Below are 18,616 nucleotides of genomic sequence, written 5' to 3'. Positions count from 1 at the left end.
TCTAAATTTATAGGTTTATTAACATGAAAACAAACATGCAAGTACATTTTTTAAATGTTATTACATTTTTGATACACTGGGTGCTATTGATATGCAGCTGTGAATGGTTAAAAAAAATATGTATAACGGAGTACGAATACATAAGAACTTAAAGACTAATTTAATTTTTAAAAGAAGTAACACTGTTTTTAAATTGTATGGGACGGATTTAGCTTTATTCCTTTGATGAAATTAATGATATATTATGGGTGTACTTTTTTTGCGAATGTAGTTCATGTAATCAAGGAATATTTTCTTGTTATTTCCATATTTTAGTTATGTGATACATTTAATTTTTGACAGCAAACGTTAAGACTTTTATCTTCCTGTAAACAATAATATATACACAAAAACAGACTTTTAGTCCGGTTTTCCAAATCCACCCCTAAAGCGTAAAAGAAAAACGGAGTATATTGACTTTGTGTATCCAGGTTCTGCCATATTGAACTTTTAGTCTGTATACATTTAAAACACACAAAAAGAATTCAAACCAACCCTTGGGAGCATTTTCCAGGACCAAAAACCTATGTTCGTCCCTACAACTCTATAGCTTAAATCAAGTCGATTTGATAGGGCTTAAGGGAACGACAAAAAAATTAAACACACTTTCGCATTTATAATATTAGGAAGTTAGGATTTATACAATAAAACTTGTAATACATAAAGTACCGTTTTTTAAAATTAAAATCAAGTAGAGTAAAATCGACTGGCATTTTGTAACATTTGCTCTGGAACGTAACAAGACAAATCGAATGGAATAGTGGCAAATATTTTTTTATACAATATATTGTAAAACAGATCTGGGACCAGATAAAAGGTTGCTGTCAAAAATAATATGATCAAGAAAGGTTATATAAAAATATAGTTTAAGGATCATTCTAACAAAAACACAAAAACAAACGGAACTTATTATAATAACAAAGTTTTGTCTAAAACTTTAACGTCCTAAAATGGGCGCCCTCGCTTTTATAATACCAATAGTTTTCAAAAGAAAAACCAGCCTTTATCTAACCATATTCTTAAGTATTGAAGTCACCAAGGCATCAATAATCACAGAATGCTATTCTTCAATCACAAGCTCATAAATAAATATGCTTCAACGTCATAAGTGACAATATACTTTTCTTTCTCATTATGTTTATTGTTCTTTCAAAAGTTTTAGAAGATAATGTCACTTTAAAAACATAATGTCACTTTAAAAACATTGAGACGTATAGCCGATAGCGCGATAAATAAATAAACACGTTGGTCAATTATAAACCACTAAAGAATTGATAATCTAAAAACTTCACACAACAAGAGTAACGTACTTAGTTAAAAAGCGTATATCTACCTACAATTTCGAGTTTAATGTTTTTGAAACCTTTCAACGTTCAGATATAAAAATTACTTAAACCCGAGAGAGTACCAAGTGATCACAGATTCTGAAAATTCCGCTCATATCAGTACAAAAGTAACCAACATTTTGAAACGGATTCACTTATTACTACGAATAGTGAGAAATATGATACATGCTCACCGTACCGGATAGGAAATCATGAAAATAAATGTGTAGTAGCCTGGTTTTAGGAAGAAAAATATGGAACATAACAATACATTTTATCTCCTTTCGATTTTTATGAGTGTACGCGCTATGTACATTTTGCTGTCCTAACCAAAATAGCGTTTTTAATTCGTAAAACAATTTCCCGTTAAATTTACGCTTTTCAGTACCTGCTGCCTACATGCTGAAGGCTGGAGGCTCCATCAGTGCCCGGGGGGCCGCTGAGTTGGAGGTAGTAATTTGTAACCATCAGGTGAGGGTCAGAAAATGGTTATTTAGGACGATTTTACTCGTATTTATTTATAAAACTTTAAACAGTTCAGCATTAATATCAGTACTTAATAAAAAATGCTTTATGCTTCCTAAAAAACCAAGATACTCGGTAATTATTGGAAGCTCTTAGCTAATTTGATTGAGTACTTTTCATTCTTCACATAATTTAATTTTTTAGTATCGTACACTGACAACGTTTACTTTGATAAATAATGAACATGTATCACTTTTCGGTTTTTCTATATTAAGAAAGATATGCTATCAATTGTATTGCTAACAATTAAATGTTTGTGAGCCAGTACTTATAGAATAATATTAAAAATGCATTACTTTACTTTGGCAAATAGGAAATATTATCGCTTTAGTTTTGGTATACTTTAAAACTGTTATAAATATTATTTTTTAAACACAATAACTAAAATAACAAAGTACGGGCTTACAAACATTTTCATTCTAAAGTTTTTTGCGGTTACATTCAATCGAAATACACAGCTTTATAGATTAAAAAATAAAAGTTATTTCGTCTTTAATCATTCTGCATTCACTCTTTATTGTTTTATTGGACACAATATAAAGTGACGAAATGTGCGCATCAGGTGCCAAATTTTTGAATGACAAAAAAGACCCTGTTACTAACACCAAGATGTATATAATAAATCCTAGGATAAAAATCCTAACCCTAGAGATGTTAAACCTTCAAAAGTATTTTTGGAAATCAGATAGTATTTGTGATATTTATTACAATTCCCAAAAAACACACTTTTTAACCTATATTCAGACTTAGGTTTGTTGTTTCTTCTAATATTATTAACATTTGACATCAATAATAAATGGAAATTGGGTTAGAAACTACCCATAAAATATTTATTGATTTGAAGCTTCATCATAATTAACATATCACATCAAATTGAATTAAATTTTATATAAATTGACAAAAAATTTAGTTGCCATAAGAAATTTTAAGTTAATAAACAGTTTATATTCTACTAAGGTTAGGATGTTTTGACAATAATTGCTATTGTGTGAGGACAAAAATTACTGCTTATAAAAGCTCAATGTTAAGCAGGTCTTAATATATACAATAAAGAAAAATAAAAAAAAACAAATACAATGAACTTAAAAAAATGACTTTTTGTCAAAAAGCAGTAAACATGAACTGCAGCTAATGAAAAGAATCGTAGAACCTTTCTAGGTACAATACCTTAAGCAATCTATAATAATATAGTATAATTAACAAAGATTTTCAATAAATTTGCTCATTTCATCTATCACTGCATAGTCCACTATTGTCAAATCTTAAAGAAGACTTACAACAGATTTTTCGATAAAGATATTTGTGCACAATAACATGCCTTCTCTTGTGCTGTCTTTTTGTATTTTGAGTACCTGGTAAGAGATAGAAGCGAGTGGATTTTACTTACAAATTTATCGAAAAGTTTTGTAGTATTAACATAATATGTATTGAAAATAAATTCTCAGTGCTATTAAATTTTTGCACCTAGACTTTAATTTCAACATCGAGCACTTACATAACTATTCCCCTGACCAAGGGCGTCATATAGAGATCTAAGCGAGAACTAAAAGACACGAATTTCTGTTAAAATAGTAGGATTTCCTTTATATTGGGAAAATCTTTGTATGCACAGAATGTTAGGTAACTAAATAATGTAATGTTATTTTTTTTTGGAGTAAAGCTGAAATTCTGTGACTACACCAAGAGTATCCTTTTCAGTCAGCTAGACTTTCCTGTTTCCATCAAAAGAAAAAAGTTTGCACTACAGTCGAGATCTATTAACTTAAGAGACTGTGTAACAAATTCAGCAAAAATATGTAGTTACGATAGTTTTTAAATTTAATTAACATAACAATCCAGTCCAGTCAAGCTGTCGTTTGTAATTTGTTTGAAGATTTTTGATAAGAAAAACCAAAAACGGGGTTTTTTTTGACTCCATAAACTGACTGTGATATTTTAATCATACAAACTCAAGGTTTGGACGTAAACACATTTTAGTGTCAAATTAGTAATGTGTAATATACAAGCATTCTAATTTAATTTCTAATATTCCCAATTCCTTAGTCTCAGACTATGGTCAAAGCAAGTAGATTCAATAACAGTACAAAGAGATTAAACAAAAAAACCTAACATTCTGTTAAATTTAAACCCGTTTTTAAATAAAATTCGTTGTTACTCTGTGACCGAACCACTCTGACCATGCACTGCGTTTTCACAAAATTATTGACACTTCTACAACCTTTTTGAATCAATAGAAGGCCATAGGGGTCTCACTGAGAGAAGAGACAAAACTTAACGCTCTTGAAATTAGCATTTCAAATTGTTTACCAAGGCTTTAAACTCAGGTTTATCGAAATAACAATCTTTATTATATAGAACGATGTATCCAGCCGCTCACTACCGGTTTTAGCGCGCGAGTCAAAATAAAAAAACACATGCGCTCCCGCCCTCTTCGCCGCGTTAAGTTTGAGATTGAACAATAGCGACTAATCAATTCCGATCACCAAATAATTATGGAAAAATTGAAAGTTTTGAAAGTTGAAATTATTGAAAGTTTTCAAAAATGTACTTTTGTCATTTGAATAAACTGATTTACAAGCCTTGGCGTAACTATACCGATTCCGTAGCCTTATTTCAGGAAACGTTTAGGAAACCATCAGCAAACTGGACAGCTTTTCTAGGCTTCTGGAGTGAGGCTGTATGTTGGAGTAACAAGACCAGTGGGAAGGGAACTTTCTTGCGCCTATTTATAAGCCACATATTGGCAATATTATGGGCTACATAAACATTGGATACAATCAGCTGGCTTAACATGTAGAGAAAATATTCTCTTTTAAACAACCAAAATGTTCTTAAGAACCAAATAAATTTTGGAATTTTACAACACAAATTCTCATTCACAGCATATCATCCTGGTTCGGAACACATTTGGTGTTAGATAAAATAATTCAATACTGAGTTAAACGGAAGTTATACTTATGCAATATATTATGTATTTGAGATACAAATGTCAAGATCCCAAATAGTTATTTTCTTATACATTACCCGCTATATAAACAAATTAAGTAGGTTAATATATATGTTTAACAGCTGTGCCTGAAGAGTACTAAAAGTGTCTGCTCTTCAGTTGTTCAAAATATAATTTGTATGTGAAGAGAGAAGAGATGAGAAGATTCACTGTTTAATTTGGAACCAATACTTGGACCGTGTGAGCATTATGATCAGACAAAAGATTAATATAAAAATTGTTACTGATTTATGATACAATACTATTAGTTAAAGTATAACAAAACGCTCTATTAAAATAATTTAGACAATATTTTTACGGTCATGAAAAACTACGCATTTCCGGAGAGGTTTTACAACACGGACCAATTCATTAGATGGAAATACAAGTGTGATCATAAATCTTAACAGAACGTAATTACTCGAACTGACCAAGTACAAACGCATCCATAACTTTGGGAACGTGTTCGTCGACGCCGACGATGTCAAGAATGCCCTCGTGGCTGCCGTCGGTAGTTTCCAATCGGTGCGAAGCCAGAGACATTACAATAAGCCTGAAATTAAATTATATACGTCATATCTATATCGAAAAAATGTGAACTCTTTAATTTTAAAGAATAATATTAAAGTAAAATTAACATTATGTCACTCGTTTTAGAGTCGCAAGTTCTGTAGCCTAGAGCACTGGCTGTATCATAGCGTGGTCGATTTTGCGCTTTAAAATCAGGTTGATAAGTTATATTGTACTTTAACTTTGTAGTTCCAATACTGGAACACCGTTGCAGGATTGTACAGAAATAAGCAGGAAAATGAGTGTCACTTACTTGGCCTTGCGTACAGCTTTGTCTCTGTAGCGCTCGAGTGCTCTCACTGGGCAGTGATCTATAAGCTCTTTGTTCTCCGCTGGCGGTGGGCCGTATCTGCCCCCCGAACCCCGTCCGCCGCGAGCCGTCCGGTCCAGTTCCATGTAGCGTGTGGTACGGTCAACCATGTGGATGAACACATCGAAATTCTCGTTATTCTTCGCGGCCCATTCGATTGGCGCGTCAAGTTGGACCCGGCCTAAGTTCGCATTCTGCATACAAGGATGACAAATCAAAATAAAATTAACTGTTTAAAAAGAAAATTGGTGTAATTCTCTAAAACCAATTAACTGTTAGTAATGAATAAACTTAAAATGTAAAGCTACGACGCGACGGTGGATTCAATGGCACGACTGATCCATGCGTTCACCGATCCCCATACATGAGTGTACCTTACTGCCTCCAAATATGATGCGAGTACCAACTGCCATAAGTGTCCCAACGTGATGACCCTACCACTCTAGCAAGATTGTTACGACAAATCATTCCCATTCATTTTGGAAATTCGTCTTTGTTTCTAACGCGTTAATCTACTGGGCTGGAAGTCGTATAAAATACGTGCGAGACAATTCGTTATAGCTCTTGAAAGCAACTAGTAGATATGACATAACAGCGAAATGGGTCTGTAATTCTTCAGCACCTTTGTTGAAGAATAAAACCACCCAGCCACTGGCATTCGTATCCTAAAGTTATTTGGAGACACACTGATCTCGTATCATCGGAGATATCTTCGGTATAGTGTCAGGTTAGTTTAGATTTGGGAACTCTGGCCAAACCTTCTACAGGCACCATGATCTCAGTGTAAGAAGAAATGACACTACCGTTGTTTTTCTTCAGCAACGTCAACTAGCTTTGTCCGATAAACAGATATTGTGAACACTTGAGAGCTCAGTTCTAAAGTGCCACATGTCGTATTCCGTGTCAGACTTATGATGCCTATTAATGCATCAGTAGTCAGACTCTTGTCTCTGGAGAGCTTTTTAGTCCTACTTGTACTTTAATTGAATAAAACTAATGTTGTTGATTACCATATCCATACCATACGTTTATTAGGGAAACAAAATTCATTTTTTTAGCAGAAGAAAGCTTTCAATATTAACGAGAGTAAGACTGCCCCAAAGGTTTATCATAATCTAAACTTTAACAAAATCCGTATAGTAAAATAATAAGTGTGCAATATTTGTTCCTTATCATTTTATATAGACAATAAAATGATAATCAATGGAATAGGTACAACTACGGTTGATTTTGACTCACTGAACATCTCTATTTTGGCATCTTCTAGGAGTGTTTTACTAAATCATAACAATAGCTTTTTTCTATCTAAGACTTAGCAAACAATCATCAGAAATCTGACTTTTACTTTTCCTGTAAATATTTTGCATTTATCATTTTGTTCTAAAGGAACTGTTATAATATGTAAAAGTACAAACGGTTACACGCTTCTATCGAATATGTAAAAGACTTTACCCTAAGAACAAATTCGGCCTCTTCAATGTTGCTGAAGTTCCGCTCTATGGAGACAACTTGTATGCCTTCCTCTGAGAACACCGCTAACTTCGCATTCTTTTCGCGCTTCAGCAATTGCAATGCCATAACTATAGCTGCAAATTAAATATAAACTTGAACCGAGACATTTTATACGTAATAATTGACGGGCAAGGCATATGTCCCACCTAATGAAAAAACCAATAAACAGAGCAACACTTCGCAATTCATGCAAGGAAAACGTCCTACAAATGGCGTCAACCTGAAGCTGATAGTCTAAAGCGTCATGTACCTGTAATAACACCGGCAACCGCGCTCTTTAGACCGGAACACAGCAACGCTGTTTGGCGGCAGAAATAAGCAAAGCGGTCGTACTTCCTCGGACAAGCTCTGTCACAAGAAGCCTTACTACTGGTAGCCTTATTAAAGGTACCGTATTAACTATTAGATTGTACTGATTGCTAAAGATATTGATTGCGGCCTAAAAGGAGTTCCATCCTCTGTGCTATTAAAATTTTACAATAAAAATATCATAAATGAAAAAAGAATATATAATGTTATCAAAATAGGTTCAGATTTAGCGGAGATATTTTAAGGCTTTCGAAATAAAACCTATAAATAATTGATCATTCCATCTTTCTATCATTGGGTTCATATAAAAAAAAATATATATATTATATATACTACGACAATACACACATCACCATCGAGTCCCTAATTAAGCGTAGCTTGTGTTATGGGTACTAAAATGACTAATGAATATTTTTATGAATAATATAAACACTTATATAATATTCATATAAACACCCAGACACTGTTAAAGCATTCTTATTCATCACACAAATGTTTTCCAGTTGTGGGATTCGAACCCACGGCCTTGGACTCAGAAAGCAGGGTCGCTGCCCACTGCGCCAATCGGCCGTCAATTATATTATGCTTGCTTTTCTCTGTGCACTAAGCAAACAATAACTGAAAATTGTTATTCGTTCATAAACAGATTATCTAACGCGAAAATCATTTATGAATTTGGTTTAATTTATGAATTATCCTTCCTTGATAAATTATTTTCGCTATATCAACATTCTCCTGCTTAGTTCATAGCAAGAACTTGGCCCCTTTTCACATTTTTAGTTAATATTTTTTTGTTATATTACCGGCGTGACCAGGTGTAACATGCTTGTTGTAAAAGCACTCTGCGTATAAGTGTCTCTTGCTCGGTTCTGGCTTGTCAGATTCGTCACCATCACAGGACGTGCTAGGCGTTGGTTTCGGGGTGGGAGTCTTCCTGGGCTTCTTCGAAACTGAGTAGTTTTTACAGAAATGACGACCTGTCAAAGGGAGTATTATTATATTAGTAATAGCAGTAGTAGTATAGTAAAAGTAGTAGTAGTAGTATTAGTATAGTAATAGTAGTATAGTAAAGGTAGAAATAGTAGTATAGTAATCCGTTTATTACAGTTTTTTACAAATCCAGTGGTACACTTGTTTTCTGGGATAAAAAGTAGCCCATGTTACCGGTTCTTACAACTAACTCTTTGTCAAAAATGTAGTTGATTGGTGGCTTAATTAGAACGTGAAAGAAGGTACCAGTTAGGTAGTCGTAATCATGCGACTTGCAAGTCGTCAAGGCACATTATAAAATTAGAATAAAATTAAGTATCAATGAAGATTGATTTTCTGATTTTTATAAGAGGTTTTTTTTTTTTTGTTTTTTGCATACAGGTCTTTAAGATAAATTTAAAATGGCATAGAATTGGTTTTATATATTTTCTTCTTCTTGCGGAGCTTCGTAAATTCTTGTCTATTTTTAGCGAGGCGAAATAATTCTGCTGCACTAGCGATTCCAGTCCACTCTCTGATGTTACGAAGCCAGGATTTTTTTCTGCGACAAACGCCTCTTCTTCCTGAAACTTTTCCCCTCCTAATAAGTTGAAGAAGCTCATATCTCTCGGGCATGTGCCCTAGCTATTATATATGTTAACTACACCTTTTTTTCCTAACTAGCGGCCGCTCATGAAATCTTTTTCTTCTCTTATTGCCATATTTAATTGTTTAAATTGAATAACCAAAATTTAGCAATGCATTCACCTTTAAACATATGGTGTCTCATGTCCAATGTGATGAGATAGCGGGCATTCGTTGGTGGTGTGAGGAGCCATGTGCGGTCGACCAGCTTAGTGAGAGCTACCAATACAGCTTGGTTGGGTGGTTGATCAATACCTGAGCGAAAAGATCACAAAAAACAAACAAACAATTAGAAATTTGCAATTATTTAAAACCAGACATTAGAAAAAAAGTATAATAATGGTACAAAAACGGCATCGAAAGTACTGCAACAGAGGTAGACTGTTCTAGTAAGGTAGGTCGACTTAGAATTTAATATACGAAAAAAAATATATATTATATGTATAACTTTATGATACAGAAGCAATAAAAATATAACAGGTTATTAATATTCTTCTACTAACCCCAATGTTTTAATTCTTTTGGATGACGTCTAGTCACAGTCCACTCCCAAATCTCGGTCTTCGTGTTAAAGATTTGACGAGAACGACGACGCGTTTGCTTCTCAAGAGCCACTTTCGCTTTTTCGTACTTCATTGGTCTGTAAATAACAATTCTACAGTTACTCCTAGTTTTCTCCGCTTAGAAACCAATAGAAAAAAAGTATGTTTCGCTTTGTTTTTATAGCACACAAATAAATTTAATTCAACATTAATTGGATCGCCTGGTTTGGTCTACTGCACTTAAAAGATTAACAATAAAAAATCCTATCTTTAAATTGTATTAAAACTCCACATCAATCAAAATCAATTAGAGAAAATTAAATATACATAAATTATATCTACCTACTTTCGCATTTAGTCGTATTTCATTAAAAATAACTGCTGTTACATAAAAACATCTAAATTTGTGCAAAACAATAGTGTTGCATGGCTCGCTATAGTTACATAAACTGTTTCGTTTCTAAGAATTGCGCATTGTATTAGGTTATGTATTAAAACTATATGATCAACAAAGAAAAAAATAACAGAAGATAATATCTCATCTTTGATGATGGTAAAATCTACATAATTTATTATTTGTGGCAGGAATGTTATAGAGATTAAATTTTTTACAAACTTTTGTCACACAAAGAGCACTGACGGTCATCCATGATGGAAAATTTGTAACAATAATATTGACACACGCAAATGAGTGCATTATTATCAATCAGTTTAAACGAGTATTTACTGGTGTATTAAATGGTAAACTTAAGTATAATATATAAAACAATAAGCTAGTTGCACTCACTCGCATATTCACCCAATTCGTAGACAGACCGTCACCGCTCTTTTTATGTGGCATAACTTATACCTGGTACTCTTTTTATAGTTGCACAGAGTGATGTAAACTTCGATTGCAGTGACTTTCGATTTCTTAATGACATCCTGGTTGCTCAATAGGGATAACAAAATTGCAGTTGTGTCTGAATCATTCGTAAGGAAGCCCATGTTGTGAATTCGCTGTATTTGGTACAATATTTCATTCAAGGACAACTCTGGGAGAATTGCATTCCATACCTAGAGATAAGATTATTTTTTTATAAAATTTATTGAAACATTTAATGAACATTAATTTATTTTACACAGATCTTCTAAAAGACAATGTCATATTGTCTATTCAGAAACCACCAGGTTTATATTATAATCAGGACGGCCGATTGGCGCAGTTTGCAGTGACCCTGCTTTCTGAGTCCAAGGCCGTGGGTTAGATTCCCACAACTGGAAAATGTTTGTTTAATTTTTTTTCAGTGCCTGGGTGTTTATATGTATATTATTCATAAAAATATTCATCAGTCATCTCAGTAATTCTAACGTGTAACTTCAAAGTAAAATGGAACTTGTATGACTTTGGTCTCAGAACAAGTGGCTCTATAACAAACAGCATTAGATACATTTTGCGTTTCGAAACTCAAACGACTCCACATATTATTATTAGTATGCAATCTTATACTAAGTGTACATGTGTTGATTAGTTGAGGTTTCATGTATGTCTACTTGAATTATCACCAAAAAAAAAGCCCCCCCCCCCCCCCCCCTCTCTCTCGACCCATGCCCTGCAGTCGGCCGATAATGGTTGATGATGATGATGATGATGATGATGATGGTGATGATGATGGTGATGATGACGATGATGATTAATTATTTAATAATTACAATGTACTTCAGTGTAAAGTATTCATACTTCTTGGGAAGTCAGGAGATGCCCTGGAATGTGGTCCAAGGTGAAATGATGCTGAATAGCCATTTCTGCAGCAGCTGCTGGATCTTCACAATGGCGCATGTCCTCTACTTTCTGAATGTATTCGAATATCTCCTTGGTGCCTTCAGCACTGTCACATAATAGCTTTGCTCGTTTCAATCCATAAATAGCATATTTGACAACTGCATTCCTTGCTAAAAAAAAGGATAGTATCATAATTTATCTATATTTTGAAGATTTTTTTTGTTTGTTTGTACCAAAAGGCTCTGAAGGTGACCACTAGACCGTTTTTAACCACTGATTTACCAAAAGAAAGCTAATTTATTAGAAAGTAACAATGCTATAAAATTTATATAAGAAAATTGCAATATTCATTACTAGGCGTGACATAACTATTGGAGATACACAATAAATATTATTAAAGTTTTCATTATTACCTATAATTGTATCAAGGATTGTTTTTATCTATTTTTCTCAACCATTCAATCAATCAGTTTAAAGTGGCAGGATACAGCTAGCATATCATAAAATTAAATTAGATTAAATACCATGATCGTTTTCATCAATCTTCACATGTGATTTTCTTAGCAGAGTCTTATGCGAGCGGCCATGTCTGCCTCTTACTCTGGTTACTTCCTTTGCTAACTCCATGGAATCTTTTCGTTTGTACCACTCCTGGACATGCCTACACCAACCACGACCATTTCCTAAGTCATATATGGAACAAGAATGTTGTTATGGTAAGGATTAACAGTACCCTTATAGCAACTCAACTGAGTTTATCGTTAATACAAACTCATAGCTAGGCTTCAATATTTTTTATATTAATGATTAAGAGTCCTTAATAGTAATCATTAAAAAAAATCATTCAACTTTATCAAATTTTTATTAGGTAACTTAAACTTTGTTGTTTACTGGTTGCATAATCCATTAAATCCAACTACTGATTGCATTTGATTTGCTTTTGTCAAAATAAGAAAGCTGAATTCTCCATATCGGAGAATCTTTAGAAGGTTGCAAGCTTAATAACTAAATGAGAATAACTGACAGTACGATTTTGAACTCAAAACTAAAATTTTAACAAACATGAAATCTTAGAGGATGTTGTATATCTGACAATGTATTTTTATTGTATACTGATATCTACATCAATTTTGGACAGATTTGTAAATTCTTTGACTTATTTTATCAAATTAAACCTATAATTTTTTTACCAGTTGGTTGTATAAATTCTTTTAAAAATATATATAACTTACCAGTGTGCAACAATCTAGTAAATTTATTGAACATCATCATTTCCTCTGGGGTGTTACAAATTTCTAAAGCTGCTTTGTAACATGCTTCCTTTATGGTAGTATTTCCAACACTAATACATTTTGCTAAAGCAAAGGCAAGGGTCTCAAATCTGGTGTACCAACCATCTTTATAAGCCTAAAAGTATAATTTAAATTATGTGATACAAAACATCATCAACATGTTGAAAAAGAACTAAAAAAATACTAAGGGCCTATGTGTATCTGTGTGTAAAGAACACAGGTGTATATTATGTTCACAAATATTAAAGCAGTTAGAAGCATTTATATTTATACCAACTCACATATATAATACAAATGCATTAGCACTGCATTAATTATAGTCTGTTTTGCTTTTTGTAGCAGTATAAATATTGTTTGCTTACAACCTATGCACAAGTCAAATAAGCATCATTTTTAGGAGATAACTCTTCCAAAAATTTTATAAATTGTTTGAGCATAGGTGCATGGGTAAAAATAATATCCAAGTAATATTAAAGATTTTAAACTAAGATTTTCGTGGTTAATCAACATTTCTTAAATATAGGTGGATGGCCATCCAACTTTACATCTCGTACCTACACGGCCCCATTGTGACCACAATCCATGCAACTGGGTTGAAATATTGACAAATCCAAAATATTATTGTGGTATGTAACCATTGAACTATATCCAAGTAATATACTTTTAATGTAAAGCAAGTGTGAACTTCTGCTTTCCCTTGTTGCTTTTGTAGATGGACAAGTACAGAATATCCCTTGTGAATGGATATAATTAGAGGACAGATTTTTTGGCTCCTGCCTAATTTAGTTGCGCTGTAGGATGGAATTTCTAGACTTTGCTAATATGACTTGTGCTGTTTTGTAAGCCAAGTAATGTGAACACAACAATTCTGCGTTGAGCTCGGACTAATTCTCATTTTGCGGGTCTTGTTTATTACCCGTCTAAGTTTGTTTTGGGCTCTTCATAGACCAGGGCACGTTTGGAACCCTCGTAGCTTTAGATTTAAGTTGGCAAACGAAGTTATCACCATCCCCTTACAATTATGTAAACAAATATGTATGAACGCTTCATAAGTGCCTGTGATAGGCCTACATGAATAAAGAAATTTTGAATTTGAATTTTGAATTTATACTAAGCACTAAGATACGATTTGACTAAATCGTTGTAAAGTATGATGGTGTAACTAAGTTAAATACTCATTATACTACTTAAATCTAGCACAAACTGTATTATGTTAAAAAAATAAACAGTATTAATAACTACCTTTACAATAATATTAGCAATCTCAACCTCGTTTGGTTGACTCATCAGAACCATATCTATCACTGATAGTCTTTCGGCAACGAAATATTTATGGGATTCCCAGCAACCAGGATAGTACTTGGGCAGCTCATTCCCAGTATGGAGATATCTTGTGAGGCGGTTTCGAAGTGACGGATTGAGAGTCGACGTCGACGTCATCATAGCGAGATCTGTCGCTCGCCGGCACCAATGAATTCTGGGGATCAAATAAATACATACAAAATACCCACATGCATGAAACTTAATAAATATAGTCAACTTTTTGTGCATATAATTTTAAGTAAATAAGATAGATTTCATCAGTATAAAAGCATTGTGAGTTCAAGTTATAAGTTTTAAAAGGTACTGGAGCGAAACATGTGCCATAAATATTGAGGATGTGGCCAGAAAAAAATGAACAATGGAGGCAGATAATGATTTTGAGAATATACTTTCTATCATACTGAGAATGTCACATGGTATGTGAAACTTAATTGGAAGAATCCGAATTGTTTAATAACATGAAATAAGATTTAAGAAATAGTTTACCTTTTCGTTTTCCAAATTCCAACTTCAAGCCTTCAACAATATCACCAATATTTGACAAGTAACATTGACCACAGATGAATTATTAATTTAAGAGAATGTCATGACGACTTTTTCTAATTTTGAAGATATAATTAACTGATTTTATAGTTATTCTCGGAATGACCGAATATATTCTCACAAATAATATCTATGAAATATATATTATGTCATTGAGCTATAAATAAGGAGATTAAAAATTATTCGATGTAATTATAATTATTATAGTGCAAATATGCCAAGTAATAACTAAAAATGTCCGGGTTTCAAATATAGCATCACAGACCAGTAAATTGTCTCTTTTTGACTCCTTTTCCCAAACGAGCCACGCTTTTAGGGACACGTAGAACATGCGTAGAACTAATAATTGGGGGATTTTAATGCCCATCATTCATCTTAAGGAAAATCAATCAATCAATCTTGAGAAACTTTGGTCTTAGATAATTTTTATAGTTTATATAGTTAGTTTTATAACTGGTTTTTAAGGCTTGCCATCAAATGAAGAAATTACCCAATGTACTAGCTAATTTTTTCAATATATTTTTTATTAAATTATTTTAATTAATTTCAATATATCCTAAATGTTGAAATAATTAATTATTATTATATATTCCTGTTAATAATATCATTTGTGATACAATTCGGAAAATAATCTTAAAAACAGGATTTTGAAATAAAATATAAAGCCCTCTTCATTGTACGTAATGTAATAAATTTAATCTTTAAGGAACGAATCTCATCGTCATATAAATAGAATAAATTCCTTTGGAACAAAGAAACATTGTAAAGCCGCCTATTATGACGAAGTTAGGCTCTTGCAAAGATAAAAAAATATATAAACATCCGAATTGATAATCTCCTCCTTTTTGAAGTAGTTTTAAAAGACTATTAGACTTAACATTTTCTGTTAAAAAGCAATTTCATACCTTTAATAGTCTTAATCGTTATCGATTTTAAAACTGTTTATCACTTACGTTAGTTCCGAAAACCTTCACCATTGCTATCAGCGTCAAAATTGTCATGATAAATCGTAGACAGAGAAGTAAATAGACAAATGGATAGCAACCATCGCATTCACACAAGTAAGAGAACAACTTATGTATACAAAAAATAGTCTTGTAAATAAACGAGATAAAGCGATAGGGACTTTTGTCTCATACCGCGTGCCGGTTTTTTCATGGATTAGCAAAGCACTTTGCGAAACAAGTTTGACAGTTAGCCATCGTTTTATTAGTAAGAGATACTTTTATTAGTAAGAAATTCAAGGTAAACGGATTGTGAGGACAAAAATACAGACCTAACTAATTTGACTTTGTTAGTAACAAGCTTCCGTGAAGAATTTCTACGAAAACATGGTTCGGTGCAGTGTTTTAGGATGTAAAAGTGATAGTGAACGTAACGTTTACGGATTTGTCGTTCCACTTGTAAGTACAATTTTGATTTGCTAAAAGTATAAATAATTATCGTTTATTATATTTCTATAATATACAACAAAATTTGCAATAGAAAATAAATCGTTTATAAGGTTTTATGCTAATTTTAATCATACATAACCTAAAGTATAATAGAGTGCAGTGTTGCCTACATTCAACATGAAAATTGCCCAAACTGCGCAGTTTAATTTATTAAAATTATAGAATTTCAAGTTTTATGTGTCAATAATCATAAATTTAATTCCATGGATGTATGATACGTATTTGGTGGAACTGTAAGAAAAAAACTTGTTGACTCCAACAAATATGCAAGCACTACGTTGTAAAGTCTAAAGCTATTTTTTTTTATACTCCTCGAAATATTTCGGAATCCATCGAAGATAGTCTTTGACCATTTTCATGTACAGAAAAGTAAACTTAAAACTATACTATGCGGAGAAACGAATCTCCCAAGAAATTATTAAAAATTATCCAGTACATTACATTATATGTTCCAGTTTTCCTACGGTCCATAATTTATTGTTGCTATGGGTTGAATCCACAGGTCGCACTAATTGGACACCCAAAAAGAGTTCAAAGATTTGCAGCAAACACTTTCATAAAAATATGGTCATTAAAAAGAACAAGCTAACGGTTCTGTATCCTAACACTGTTCCAACACTGGTCAGTGAATAATTTAGCTTTTGAGTTTTCATTGTATGGAGATATGCTGGATGATATAATTATGACACTTTTTGTTTATTAGCCTACTATAAAATCATCTTTAGTTAGTATATATATAGATTTATAATGTTAATGACAAAGTTGCCTGGAAGCTAGCCGCTCCGCTTTCATCTTCCAACTAATCACGAACCAGAAGCCTTTCTCATAAAAAAAACTGCAAAATTGCTTCACAGACCAATGTACTAATGTTATTCCACAAATGTTCCCTTTTTACAATTAAGTTAATTACGGAACATTAAAAATTATTATGCAGTTCCTTTAGGATATGTTTCTAAGTGCAGCTGCTTCTAATGAAATAAATGCCTACATTTTGCTACACTGATAAAGTTTGTGACAAATAAAGTGTCAAATAGGAATAAACAAATACCAACAAACTATAAGTGTGGTAGAAGACCTGAAATCTGGGACCTTAGAATCGGGGTAAAAAAAATGTATGGCAACACTTCTCAAATATGCTCTGTCTCACAAGCGGCACGCCAACCATTCGTCTATTTACTTCTCTGTCTACGTGATAAATAATATATTGTCAAAATCAAATGGCTTCAACACGGAGAATTTATTTCGAGTCAAGCTCATTTTAATACAGGTACCTAGGAACTACGAACGATAAATAATATTAATTTCCTGTGGTGGATTTACCGTGGTGACTTATATGGAAGGGTCTGTGCTTCTGCGTTCTAATTTCTTATAACTAATCTGTGGGGACTAGGAGTAGGTTGTTAAACAATGAAATGAATAGCTACTTACCTAATAAAAAATAGGTGGTGGAAAATATAGGTAATCGTTCATTATTGGCCAGACCAGTTAATAAATGCAAATAAAATCCGATAGTATAGCAAAACAAAGTTTTATCCGTAGAGTTAACCAACAATTTTCAGCTACAACATATTTAACTGCAAGTAAAATTCGATACGAAATCTGTTAATTTTTTTTCAAAACAAAATATAAACCGATCTACATGAGTTTGGATTTGGAGGAAGCTAACGAAACACAACAGCTAATGCAGAATGAAGGTGAAGAAGAAGACTCGAAAGTGCCTCAGCCGGCTACATCTCCAGTTACTAGCAATAAAATTTCAAGTGGAGCAGCGAGCTTAACATCAAAAAATCCTAATACATTTACGAGCACTGGTAATAACAGTATCAATGATTCTGCTAAGGTTTCATATGTAAATGAAAGGCGATTGCATCGTGATTTTATGCGCTCTAATAATACCAGACCTAAACACATGCCAAAAGAAACCCCAGATGTTAAGCACATGGAAAAAGCTTTACTAGAATTGCTTAGTGATTTCCATACCGGGAAACTTAGTGCTTTTGGTACTGGCTGTAGCATGGAGCAAATGATTAATATAAGGGACCAACAAGAACATTTAGCTCGGCTGCATTTTAGGTTGTATGGAGATGCAGAGAAGCCCACAGAAGATAGTTTAGAAAATTCTGCATCTAAAGATAATATGACACAGTTAGTACAAAGCTTAGAGCAGTTGTCTGCATCAATAGAGCTTCTGCAATCAGATGGTGTACCTAATTCAAGTGGTAATAATAAAGAATAAAGCTTTTGATAAGCTCTATATTAATGAAAATATTTTTCCCATACTTCAATATCTGGTGCACATTGACAATGGAATTAGAATAATATAATATGTAAAGCCTTTATTCTTTAAAAATCTGTATTATTTTTATTCCCTTATAACCAATAGATCCCACCTGATGGTAAGTGAATTTGCAGTCTAAGTTGGTAACACCATACTCCTTATTGGTGTCTGGTACCGTAACACTAAATTGCTTGGATGCAGGTCTTTGTTGGTACTGTGTTACCTAGTCAGA

General features: G+C 33.0%; 2 protein-coding genes across 3 annotated transcripts in view; one reads left to right on the top strand and one right to left on the bottom strand.

Annotated features, from left to right (window-relative positions):
• Positions 1–18,616, bottom strand: part of LOC120623248 — a 273,880-nt gene continuing 255,264 nt past the window's right edge. Inside the window, exons 1-12 of one of the 2 annotated variants that reach the window (XM_039889167.1) lie at positions 14,596–14,675; positions 14,029–14,263; positions 12,727–12,901; positions 12,019–12,177; positions 11,453–11,664; positions 10,583–10,788; positions 9,694–9,830; positions 9,314–9,445; positions 8,380–8,553; positions 7,208–7,341; positions 5,699–5,949; positions 1–5,428 (exon numbers count right to left, since the gene is read on the bottom strand). In XM_039889167.1, coding sequence (XP_039745101.1) covers positions 5,293–5,428; positions 5,699–5,949; positions 7,208–7,341; positions 8,380–8,553; positions 9,314–9,445; positions 9,694–9,830; positions 10,583–10,788; positions 11,453–11,664; positions 12,019–12,177; positions 12,727–12,901; positions 14,029–14,229 — 1,917 coding nt within the window. In that variant the 5' untranslated portion in view covers positions 14,230–14,263; positions 14,596–14,675 and the 3' untranslated portion in view covers positions 1–5,292. Of the gene's footprint in view, positions 5,429–5,698; positions 5,950–7,207; positions 7,342–8,379; positions 8,554–9,313; positions 9,446–9,693; positions 9,831–10,582; positions 10,789–11,452; positions 11,665–12,018; positions 12,178–12,726; positions 12,902–14,028; positions 14,264–14,595; positions 14,676–18,616 lie in introns of those variants that run through there. The other variant, XM_039889168.1, reaches the window with a different exon arrangement.
• Positions 17,170–18,443, top strand: LOC120623252 (coiled-coil domain-containing protein 28A). The gene has a single exon (XM_039889171.1). It carries the CDS (start codon positions 17,746–17,748, stop codon positions 18,340–18,342), a length of 597 nt encoding a protein of 198 aa, XP_039745105.1. The 5' UTR covers positions 17,170–17,745; the 3' UTR covers positions 18,343–18,443.

The sequence above is a fragment of the Pararge aegeria genome, chromosome 4 (assembly GCF_905163445.1).
Source record: "Pararge aegeria chromosome 4, ilParAegt1.1, whole genome shotgun sequence".
Lineage (NCBI taxonomy): Eukaryota > Metazoa > Arthropoda > Insecta > Lepidoptera > Nymphalidae > Pararge > Pararge aegeria.
Note: the sequence above shows the minus strand (reverse complement) of the source record. Positions and strands in the feature narration are given on the sequence as shown.